The 12,414-nt window shown below is 40.9% G+C and overlaps 1 protein-coding gene across 1 annotated transcript in view; it reads left to right on the top strand.

Moving 5' to 3' along the window:
- Positions 1-12,414, top strand: part of NCKAP5 (NCK associated protein 5) — an 870,011-nt gene that overhangs the window by 352,696 nt on the left and 504,901 nt on the right. Inside the window, exon 5 of the mRNA XM_081095330.1 lies at positions 6,373-6,436. Within this exon, the coding sequence (XP_080951456.1) occupies positions 6,373-6,436 (64 nt within the window). The remainder of the gene's footprint in view (positions 1-6,372; positions 6,437-12,414) is intronic.

Raw genomic sequence — 12,414 nt, forward strand, 5'->3', positions numbered from 1 at the left:
CTTTGCTAAATTCACTTATTAGTTGTATAGTTGTTTTGTAAATTCCTTAGGATTTATATAAAATTATGTCATCTGTGAATAGAGGTGGCTTTACCTCTTTCTTTTTTATATTTGTGTCTTTTTAAAAAAATATATATTTTATTGATTTTTTACAGAGAGGAAGGGAGAGAGATAGAGAGTCAGAAACATCGATGAGAGAGAAACATCGATCAGCTGCCTCCTGCACATCTCCCACTGGGGATGTGCCCGCAACCCAGGTACATGCCCCTGACCGGAATCGAACCTGGGACCCTTGAGTCCGCAGGCCAACGCTCTATCCACTGAGCCTAACCGGTTTCGGCTGTATTTGTGTCTTTTATTTCTTCCTCTTGCCATATTGACCTGGGTAGGAGTTTTGCCTGTCTTTGAACTTTTTATGCACAAATCATAAAATCTATCCTGTTCTCCATTTACTTCTTTCACTCAACAGTAGTTTGTGTTATTGCGTATGTCATGATTAAGTATAAATTATTCCTTCTGTGTACATTATGGTATTCCATTGTATGACTATGTCCAAGTTCCATTGTTGAAGGGATGTGCATTTTCTGTTTAAGACTGCTACAGCTGTGCTTCTATGAACATTCTAGCACATGTCTGCTATGTGCATTTCTGTTGGGTTTAAACATCAGAGTAGAATTTCTGGGTCATAGTATAGAGGATATGTTACTTTCCTTTTGTTTTCCCTTATGAGTATTTACGGTATGTTTAATTTTCATATTAAACAAGAAGTCAGCCCTAGCTGGTTTGGCTCAGTGGATAGAGCGTCAGCCTATAGACCAAAGGGTCCCGGGTTAGATTCCAGTCAATGTAAGTACCTCAATTGCAGGCTCCTCCCCAGCCTGGGCCCTGGTTAAGGCGCATGCAGGAGGCAAACATTGGATATGTTTCTCTTACATCAATATTCCTCTCTGTCTTTCCCTCCCTCTTCCACTCTCTCTAAAAATCAATGAAAAAATATCCTTGGGTGAGGATTAAAACAAAAACAACAAAAAACAAACAAGAAGTCAGTCATATTTTCCTCTTTTAATTCCTTGCTCTGTTCATCAGGATTTGGATCAGAGATCCAAGGACCTGATAAGAAAAGTAGACTCTCTGCTTTTCTTATCAAAGGAAGAAGTGATGACTCCATCTTCTTTCTTATGGCTCCTTTCTGTCTGCTGTGTTGCCCCCTCTCATGGGACTCCTGCCCTGGGCTTCCAAAACTGTCTCCCTCAACAGTCTCCTGGGTCTTGTTTTCCTCTTCTAATCTATGGTGATTCAAACAGAACTATTCCTACTAAAAAGCTATTCAACTTCAACCAAACTAGAGCATATGCCTTTTTTTTTTTTTGACCTTCAATATAAATTTTTCGATTGTAGTTGATATACAATATTATAGTAGTTTCAGGTGTACAACCCAGTGATTAGACATTATATAACTTTCTAAGTTATCACCCCAATAAATCTATACCCATCTGACACCATACATATTATAATATTATCAACTATATTCCCTATGCTATACTTTATAACCCCATGACTACTCTATAACTTCTAATTTATACTTCTTAATCCTTTCACCTTTTTCACCCATTCCCCACTCCCCTCTCATCTTCAAGAAGATCCATTTCATGTAATACTGGTTTGGTGCCAATGGACTCCTGTAGCTTCTTCTTATCTAGAAAATCCTTATTTTTTTTTATTTCTATTACACTTTATTTATCATGGACATTTAAGTTGTTTCCAACTTTGGACAATTGTGAATAATACAACTGTGGACATTGGTGTACAAATGTCTGTTAGAGTCTCTGCCTTTTTTTTTCTTTTTAGTTATTGAAAGTCCTAGAGGCCCGGTGCATGAAAATTCATGCACTGGAGGGGGGGGGGGGTCCCTCAGCCCAACCTGCCCCCTCTCACAGTCCGGGAGCCCTCAGGGGCAGGAGGTGACCTGGTGATCAGGGGAAGGCGATGCCCCATCACACCTCTGCTGTTGCCACTGCTGACAGTGCAAGTCTTGGCCAGCCCTGGTTACCTGACCCTTGGGCAGCTGGGCAGCCACCATCCAAGGCTAGCCTGCACCTCAGGCCAGCTCTGGGCAGCTGAGTGGCTGAGGGGATTGGGGGACTCCAGAGGCCTGGCCTTGCTGTGTGCCTGCCATCCCAGCCAGGCTGAGGGTACTGGGCACCACCATCTTTGAGGGTGTGGCAGTCAATTAGCATACCCCCTCCTTCTTGGCTGTTGGTGCTGCCATCTTTATGATGGCTTGAGGGTCAATTAGCATATTCCCTCTTTATTAGATAGGATTACAGATGTTCCCTTTGTTTCCCCATTGACCACTTCTAGCCTGCCCCCTCCCTCTACCCTATGCCTTCACCACACTATTGTCTGTGTCCATGGGTTATGCATATATGCATACAGGTTCTTTGGTTGATCTTTTCCCATCCTCCACCTGTGAGATTGGACAGTCTCTGTTTCATGCTTCTATGGATCTATTTTGTTCATCAATTTATTTTGTTCATTAGATTCCACATATGCGTGGCCTCATGTGATATTTTTCTCTCTCTTACTGGCTTGTTTCACTTAGTATAATACTCTTCAGGTTCATCCATGTTGTCTCAAAGGGTAAGATAGCCCTTTTTACTGCTGTGTAGTATTCCATGTAAATGTACCACAGCTTTTTTATCCACTTATCTACTGATGGGTAATTGGTCTGTTTCTAAATCTTAGCTATGGTAAATTGCATTGCTATGAATACAGGTTCATATAATCTTTCTGAATGGTGGAAAGTTTTTATCTATCCTTTGATTCTAAATGATATATTTGCTGGGTGAAGTAATCTTGGTTGCAGGTCCTTGCTTTTCATCACTTTGAATATTTCATGCCAATCCCTTCTGGCCTGAAAAGTTTCTGTTGAGAAATCAGCTGACAGTCTTATAGGCGCTCCCTTGTAGGTAATTAATGGCTTTTCTCTTCCTGCTTTTAAGATCCTTTCTTTGTCTTTAAACTTTGACATTTTAATTATGATGTATTTTTGTGTGGGCCTCTTTGGGTTCCTCTTGTTTTGAACTCTCTTTGCTTCCTGGACTTGTATGTCTATTTCCTTCACCAGGTTGGGGAAGTTTTCTGTCATTATTTTTTCACATATGTTATCATTTCCTTGCTCCCTCTCTCCTCCTTCTGCCATCCCCATGATGCAAATGTTGGTATGCTTAAAGTTGTCCCAAACGCTTCTTAAACTATCCTCATTATTTTGGATTTTTTTTTTCTGTTCTGATTAGTGTTTTCTGCTTCCTTATATTCCAATTCTCTGATATGATCTTCTGCTTCATCTACTTGACTATTGATATCCTGTAATGTAGCCTTCAGTTCAGTTAATGTATTCTTCTTTTCCAACCTTTTTTATATGTTTTCTAGTTCTATTTTTATGTTTCCTATCTCTTTGTTGAAGTTCTCATTAATTTCATCTACTAGTAAACATTTTGAACTAGAGTTTTGAACTCTGCATCTAGTAGATTTTGGTTTCCATTTTGTTTAGTTATTTTTCTAGAGTTTTGTTCTTTTTTTTTTATTTGGGATACATTTCTTTATCTCCTCATGTTGGCAGCCTCCCTGTTTTTGTTTCTATGTATTATACAAAGCTGCTATGTCTCCTGGGCTTGGTAGAGTGTCCTTATGTAGTAGGTTTCTGTAGGGTCCAGTGGCACAGACTCCCCGTCACTAGAGCTGGGCACTCCAGGTGTGACCCCATGTAATCTGTATACACCTTCTGTTATAGTTAAGCTTTGATTGCCATTGGCTCACCAATGGGAGGGACTTACCCCCAGACAATTGGCTGTAAATACTGGCTAAAACTGAATTAGCTATGCCAGGCTCATTCCAAGAAACAGAACTTACCTCAGTGGGTCTCTGGTTCCTTCTCCGTTTGCCCCTTAAGTGTGTCACTTGTGGAGATGGCTCCAGGGCCTCCCAGGAGGTGCAGGCTAAGATCAGCCATTACCTGTGTCCTACCTGGTACTACCTGGCCTGAGCTACAAAGTGATCTGCATATGGCTGCTACTTGTGCTGGTCTAGGAAAGGCCAAGCTGAGAACCAAAGCTGGCTGCTGCTAGTGCCAGGCCTAGGGTCACTTAGCAAGAGGTACAAAGCATGTTGAGGCCAAATGCTGCTTCTTTGAGAAATTTTAGAAAAGTCTGAAGCATGAGCCAAGACAGGCCATTGGTATGAAAAAGCCACTGGAAACAGCTTGGGTGGACCTGTAAGGTGGGTGACGCAGGGTCTCAGGTAATCACCAGTGGTAGCCTGGTTGATGGAGACTCAGAAATGGTGCCCGCCCACTCTGTTGGGGGAGGGCTCAGCAAAGGAATAATAGCCTCTGCCAGCACTTACATCTGGAAGAAAGCTGCCACTACCCAGCTCTCATCCTGATGCCAGATAATAGTTCCTCCCTGTATGTCCCTAATGCCTTTCAAGCTGCTGCCTCAGTGCATCAGAGTGAGTGAATACAAGTAAGTCCATGAAATGGGCCCTTTAAGAAGATCTTCCTGGGACTCCGGCAGCCTCTGTCTCACTTAGCCACAATCCCCACTGCTTTTTACAGTCACAAGATATTGGGCCTTCTCTTCCTGGCTCTGGAATGCTGGGGCTGTGGGGTTGATGTGGGGCTGAGTCCCCTTGATCCTCAAGAGGGACCTCTGCAGATGTATATTTTACACATGGGTGTGGGACCAGCCTGTTCCACCTCTGTACCCCTCTTTCCAGTCTCGATGTGGCTTCTTTATATCCTTAGTTGTAAGACTTCTGTTCAGCTAGATTTCAGAAGGTTCTGAATGATGGTTGTTCTGTAGTTTAGTTGTAATTTGATATGGTTGTGGGAGGACTTGAGGACCCGCACTGCCATATTGGCCGGAACCCAGCACATGCCTTTCTGGCAGTCATAGGCATTTCAAAGGCCCAGTTAGGAGGGGGAGAAACCCTCTCACTATCTGAGAATTGAGTTGCTTCCTTATTGCAGGTAGCTGATCCTGGGTAGAGAGAAAGCTGAGGGATGTAATATCACTCAAATACTAGTAGTTTAACATCTTCATAGAAGTAGAAACATTTAAGTGACAAGTAGAAACATTTCAGCACCCCTTTCCCAAGGTCTCTATCCTGATTCTGCACCCCCTTCCAAGGCTCTCTGTCCTGATCCTGCACCCGCTTCCAAAGCTCTTCTGCCCTGATCCTGCACCCCCTTCCAAGCTCTCTGCCCTGATCCTGCACCCCCTTCCAAAGCTCTCTGCCCTGATCCTGCACCCCCTTCCAAAGCTCTCTGCCCTGATCCTGCACCCCCTTCCAAAGCTCTCTGCCCTGATCCTGCACCCCCTTCCAAAGCTCTCTGCCCTGATCCTGCACCCCCTTGCGAAAATTAAGATCTGAGAATTACTGGAAGAGCTCACTCACCCTTTTTTTCATCTATCAACTTTTTTTTATATCAACTTTTTAAAGAATAATTGAAAAGCTGTCCAAAATGCAGATACCTATCTTTTTAAAGTATTCTTAAAATCCCTTGGAATATTAGCTTTTTTGGAAGTGAAATCAGAATTACAATTATAAAAGATAATAAAAGAACCCCATTGTGAAATAAAGAATACTAAAATAAATAATCTGATTTTTCATTCTACATATTTCCTAGATCTTGAAAAACTATATGCAGAATTTTTCCTGGCTCCTGAAAAGTGATATGTAAAAATTTTATTTAGCCTTTGAAGTAAGGAAAACCTAATTTTGATCCTAATATAGTACATACCAGCTGCGGGCTTGGCTTGTTACTTAGCCTCTCTGAGCCCCTGTTTCCACATCTATAAAGTGGGGATAATAAAACCTACTATTATCAGGCTCATATAAGTTCAGGTAAAAGTTTTCACATGATGCCTAATACGTAGCAAGTCTGCAAATGATTTTCTCTTATTATTTCAAGAATGATACAGTTATGTTTTGTTTGCTTTTTTAAAATTCAGTATCAATAAAAGCAACAGATATAAAAATAATTAAAAATATATATGAGCAAAGTTGGTACAGAAAGGACACAGAAAATTTATTTATAAATGTTGTAAGTTAATGAACTTAAAGTTTTATTCAACATTTCTTTGGCTATTTTTAAATCCAAGGCAAAAAAAAATCTCTTTCATGACACTCAATGAAAACAATGCACTAATGACCATTCACTTTAAATATTTATAGAAAGTTTAGTGGAGGAAGTGAGCTAAACCAAGGAAGGAGTTCCTCTGAGACCTCAAAAGAATGTTTCTGAGCCATGCCAGTGCACCTCTCACCCCAGAAGAATGGTCAAGTAATCCTGCCCTTCTGTCTCTCCAGGGAGAAGCTGGCGGTGGCCCGACTGCAGCGAGAAGTTGCCGAAAGGAGAAGTGAGGGGGCCATGGTAAGTCCTGGCTGGTCTGCCCTGATCCTGCACCCCCTTCCAAAGGTCTCCACCCTGATCCTGCACCCCCTTCCAAAGGTCTCCGCCCTGATCCTGCACCCCCTTGCAAAGGTCTCCACCCTGATCCTGCACCCCCTTCCAAAGGTCTCCACCCTGATCCTGCACCCCCTTCCAAAGGTCCCTGGTTTGAAAGGCGTTTTGTCTCATGAAGGATACTTAAGGAAAGTATTTGCTTGCAGCAAACTGAATGCTGTATTTGTACATAACGTGTTTGTAATGTAGCCTAGACAGCTCTGCCATTTACAGAGGGGGGAGGGAGGAAGGGAGGGAGGGAGGGAGGGAGGGAGGGGGAGAGAGAGAGAGAGAGAGAGAGAGAGAGAGAGAGAGAGAGAGAGAGAGAGAGATTATGAAAAATAACTAATTGGGCTTTGAAGAGGATGTTCAAATGGTAATAAGTCTTCATTTTCTCGATCTACTGAATGCCCAGGCTTCCAGCTGTGAGCAGGATGTCCATAAATGAGCAATCTTAGGTTTTCAGATAAGGAGAGTTCAGCATGACTCAAGCATCTCAGTCCTTCAGACCTCAAATACAAACCACCCTAAGGATCACTTAGATGTTCGCTAGTGGCATTGTATATTATTTTCTTCTAACTGTTCTAAGGGCATCTCTCCCTGTCCTTTTCAGCACGTGTCATTTAGAAAACTGCGGTCTGAATTGTACTAAAAGTCGGTATGGTTGTTTTGGTCCATTTCAACTTCATTTTATGGATGGTCTTTGCCAAAGTATCTGCCTGTGTACTACTCTAACATCAGAGATAGCTGTCTGGCGACCCATGTGCATATGTGGATTAACTGCTGCTGCTACCTCTGAGGGGGGAACATGTCATGCCAGATGTTCCCCCACTTATGACAATACAATAGAACATGTACAATTTCTCAGCAAAAGAATTAATTAGCTTTTTTTTTGAAAAAGGGAAGTGATGCATTTTTAGATCCTGAAAGCTGCTTCCATTTGATTTCATGAGAGTTAATTGATAATCAAGCCACTGAAAAGAGTAAGATTTAAAAAATATGCCAGCCTCACTCTTCTCTGAAAGAGGGATAGCAAAGGGCTGCAGCCAGGGGCTGCAGGTTGAGTGGGCCCTGGAAGGTGCCTTGGCCTGGAGCAGCTAAAATACTCACGGGATCACGTGGTTTGCTCTGCTCCTGGTCTTAATGCAAAGAGGACCTTGAATGTTCAAATAATACGAAGCAACTGCTCACACGCATTTTTGAGCGATGAATTGGAAATAAGTTGGAGAAAATGAAGGTTTAGTCTAATGGTAAACTGAAAATCTTCAATGTGGTGTTTTCCTGCACTACAAAACGTTTAGGGCCAGGCCATTCCTCAGTATTTCACCCTTTTGTTCGGGGCTTATTCCTACTCCTTCGCTGTGATCCACTGACAGTGAGGAAGGCTTTCTCAGGTCTCAGTTGCTTCATTTTTAAAACTAGGAGGTTGGAATTGTATGATCCATGATCCCATCAGCTTCGTGGATCATGCTACTGGACATTTTTTCATAGAAAGATTCTATGATTGTGAGCCCTTTCTGATAATAACTAAATAATAGTTAAGCTCATAAAAAGAACAGGCCTCTGAAGAGTATATCTCTCTGACTCTGACAGTGAATGGGCCTGAGATGAAGTCATCACAGACAGATAACTCTCTTGCCTTTTACAAAACAAAACCCTCCTTTAAAACATTATAGATGTAATTGTTCAGTGCAGAAAATACCCAGAAAACACAGGCAAAAAGATGACTTTGATTGCTATAAAATGACATTGGAAAAGTTTCCGGTGTTTTATTACTCTTAGTTTAATGACGGTAATGAAAGAATCACATTTATGCATTGATTGATTTAGCACCCACTGTGTGTCCAGTAACATTCTAGGCACTGGGGAAACAGTGGTGAAAAAAAACAACAAAACACAACAAACAAACAAAAAACAGGCAAGAGTCTGAGAGTTTACAATCTAGAAGTTGTGGAAACAGATACCCCATGTAATTAGAGTGTTAGATGGTGGGACCAGCCATGAGAAAATAAGATCAAGGTAGGGGACATGGGGAGTTCAGGGCCTAGCTATGTTAATTTCAGTAGTAAGTCACTGAAAAGCTAATATTTGAGCAAAAATCAAAGTGGGTGCAGGAGTGGACCATGCACCCCCTTCCAGGAGGAGCATTCCAGGCAGAGAGATGAGCAAGTGCAAAGACTGCCGCCTGAGAAAGCATGGGACTGGATGGCTGGAGGGGAGTGAGGGAGAGGGCAAACAGTAGAAGATGATGTCAGAGAAGGGATGGGGCAGAGGGTAAGTCACCGAGGTCCCCTGGGGTTCCCTGGTTCCTGCTCTGGGTGGCTGGAGCCTTTGGAAGCCTTTGAGTGAGGCAGTGATGTGATTGGATTTACCACTGTTCATATTACTGTTATTTCCCCCTTTCATAATTTATCACACTTCTATTCCATAGAGACACCATAAGCCCTGATTTTCTTTAATGTCCTTTATTTTGTTTGTTTTTCAATATTTTTTCCTCTTTCCTTACCTAGTCAAACCCCCCTGAATTTTCTCCTTAATTATATGCTTGAGCTTTTCTGCTCCTAGGATTCATTTATTTCTGAAGTCCTGGTTCTTTCATCTGACAGCTCCTTAAATCAGGCGGTTCTATTAATCCTCCAAATTTAATTCTTGCTGTTCCAAGCCCAGGACTTTTGTCATGCCTGTAGCAGAAATGGAAAAAAGTTCATCACAACCAGATCACCTCTTGTTTTAAAAGATTACTAGGTATAGCATTCTGTGTTTTGATACACACACACACAAAAAAAAATAGTATGCAAAGTTATTTAAGAAATATATTCAAAAAAGCTATATAATTGAGGCAGGTCATTATTTTTAAAATCATTAAACCTGTTATAATCAATGAACCTATTATAAATAAAGTCTTTAATGCAAAGCATGCCTTTATTACAATTTGACTTAATGTAATAAATCTCTTATATGTTTTAGGAATAGTACCCAAGGCACCATTCTTTTGATAGTTGTTTTATTTCTTCACATACTTTTTATTTGGGAATGATTTCAGACTTATAGTAAAGTTGCACACCTGCAAACCGTTTAACCAGTTTTGTAGTGTTAACATCTGAACGTAACTATAATATAATTATCAAAACTAAGAGATTAACATTGCCGTATTAGTGTTAACTAAACTCCAGGCTTTCTTAGAATTTCACCAGGTTTTCCAATAATGTTCCTTTTCTGATCTGGATTCACTCCAGGGTACCGCACTGCCTGCAGAAAAGGTTGCCTTCTGATGACTAGTTGACACGTGTGTGGGAGGAAGAATATGAGCTTGAGGATGAGATAGGTCTGGATTTAAAGTCTAGCTCTACCAGCTGTTAGTTGTATGTCCTCGGGCATGGTATCTTATTGGTTTGTATGGATTCTGCATGCCCTATTGTTCTGTTAACTCAAGTCTTTGGGAAGGCTTTCTTTCAATATTAGATGTTTCATATTTGCTTCCTTTGTTCTTAACTCTTTTTTCCATGAAATAACTACAAACATTGTTTGCATACTTCTTTCATTATTTTTCACAAAAGCTATAAGATTACATTTCTCTTAATTCTGGGAAATTGTGTTTCAGCTTGTGCTTCCTCTCACAGGCTCGGTTTACTACAAGATCTCTTCTGTCCTTCAGACTCCAATGTCATTTTAAATATTGTTGTATGTGAAAAGGTCTATTCCACCCAAGAGTTGTAAAGATATTCATTCTCATTATCTTCTAGAATATCTATATATATAGTTTTTATTTTCTGCATGTAAATCTTTGAAAATTCTGGGTAGAGTTAAATTGGTGTGAGGTAAGGATAAAAATAATGCTTTTGCAAACCAATAGTCATTTTGCTTCATGTATTGAACCATTTAACCTTTATCATAGTCCAAATACCTGTGTCAATATGGGTCAATTACTGGACTGACCATACTCTTCCATTAACTTTTATGGGGGGGGGGGAGAGAGAGAGAGAGAGAGAGAGAGAGAGAGAGAGAGAGAGAGAGAGAGACTGGGAAAGTGGCTTCCTCCTGCATGCTAGGGATCAAATCAGCAAACCAGGTATATGACCTTGACCGAGAATCAAATTCACAACCCTTTAGTACTCAGGCCAATACTCAAACACTGAACATACCGTCCAGAACTCTTCTGATCATATTTTTTTCTGCAAATTAGTAAAGAAAATTTTACTTATTGAATAGAAGTAAGCGTTAATAATATATATTTGTATTTATTAAAGAGCAAAAGTATTTTATATGTACTTATGATACAATAAAATATCTCAGAGAGAGTATTTCACGTTATATAAACAATGGCTTAAATAGAATTGCTGTTTTCTGATGTTTATTTTTTCATTTTAGAAGAACATTACTTCTCCCACTGTTAGTTCATCTTTGTTTTTGATTGAAGAGATATTTGTATCTACAGAGCACTAATATCCTACCAATCATAATTTTATTAAAATGCTTGGGCTATAATTATGCAATATATCAACATTCTATGGTTTCTTATCATCCCAGTGATTAAATTCTATTTGGGAAAAATGAAGATACACTTTCTTCATTACTCATCTAAAGGCACTAAGGAGACACAGGCTCCCTGCTTACCCGGTTAGAAGATGCCCTCTTCCCTGCATCCACAAATTCAGACACTGGCCTCCTGTTACCCTACCGTCCTACCACTAAATTCATAGGCACCCCCTTTTTGTTCATTTGGCACGATGCACATCCAAGGAGTAATGATCAAAGACTGAGATATTGACAGTTGGATAAGGAATTTGAGAGAAAGAAGAGTTTGAGGATGTAGGGAGAGCGGGACATCTGGACCCTCCTTGTTGGAGAATGAGGTAGACTTGCAGTATCAGTAACCCTCCCCAGGTCTAGCTCCTTCAGTGCCATGGTGTGGACAGTCAGCTGTGGCACTAGTCCTGGAGTTGGCTGGGTTAGCTGATACTAACGTGGACAGAACCACTTTGAAGAAACTTCACTCCTGGGCCTGCACCTGTTCCTGGTTTCCAGAGGATCTCCCTTTAACAGCCGGGATCCCCTCTAACATCTGCATAGTGTCTGAGAGGTTTCCACCTAGTCTTACTTTTAGCCTGCTTGTTCTCTGCCCTCCACAGCACGTGAGTGTATTTTTCCTTTGAGTAACTTGTAAAAAGCAAAAGTCACAGTGTCAAATACTTGTTATTTAAGAAGAAGAAATCATTTCTTTTCACTTAAGAGACAGGTGAAAACAGGAACATTGTACAAAGCCCAGGGGACGTTGCCTTGGCGCACTCTCAGGACTTTGCCTAGTGTGCCCTTCTCCTTGCCACTGCTGAACAGCTGTTTAGACAGCTGTGGGGTCTGGCCTCTGACAGACAGAAGGCAGCGTTTGAAAACCGAGGAGTAAGAGGGGCATGAAGCTACGGTCCCTAGACATGCCAATTCTCCTAGCTTTCTTAGGGTCAGACTTGGGTTTTGGTAGAATTAGAAAATGGGTGTTCACACTAGCCCAGTGTGTGCTCCAGCTTACTTTCTAACTGCTAGTAGTCCAGGGCGGAGGTTAGGATAGGGAAAGGTGAATTAAGCTTTTGAAAAAATTGAGGTATAGTTGACATATTTCTTTTGGGAACATAATATAAAGATTTGAGGTAATCACCACAATAAGTCTGGTTACCATCTATCACCTCACACAGTGACACATTTTTTTTTCTTGTGATGAGAACTCTTTAGCTCTCATCACAAGAAACTTGTCAACTACTTTCAAATATGCAACACACTATTGCTAAGTACAGTCACCATGCTATACATTATGCACTCAGGAGTTGTTTATTTTGTAACCGAAAATTTGTCCTTTTTGACCCTCTCCCACCTTTGACACCATCAATCTGTTCTCTATATCTTTGAGTTCATTT

This window comes from Myotis nattereri (assembly GCF_964212035.1).
Source record: "Myotis nattereri genome assembly, chromosome: 7".
NCBI classification, from domain to species: domain Eukaryota; kingdom Metazoa; phylum Chordata; class Mammalia; order Chiroptera; family Vespertilionidae; genus Myotis; species Myotis nattereri.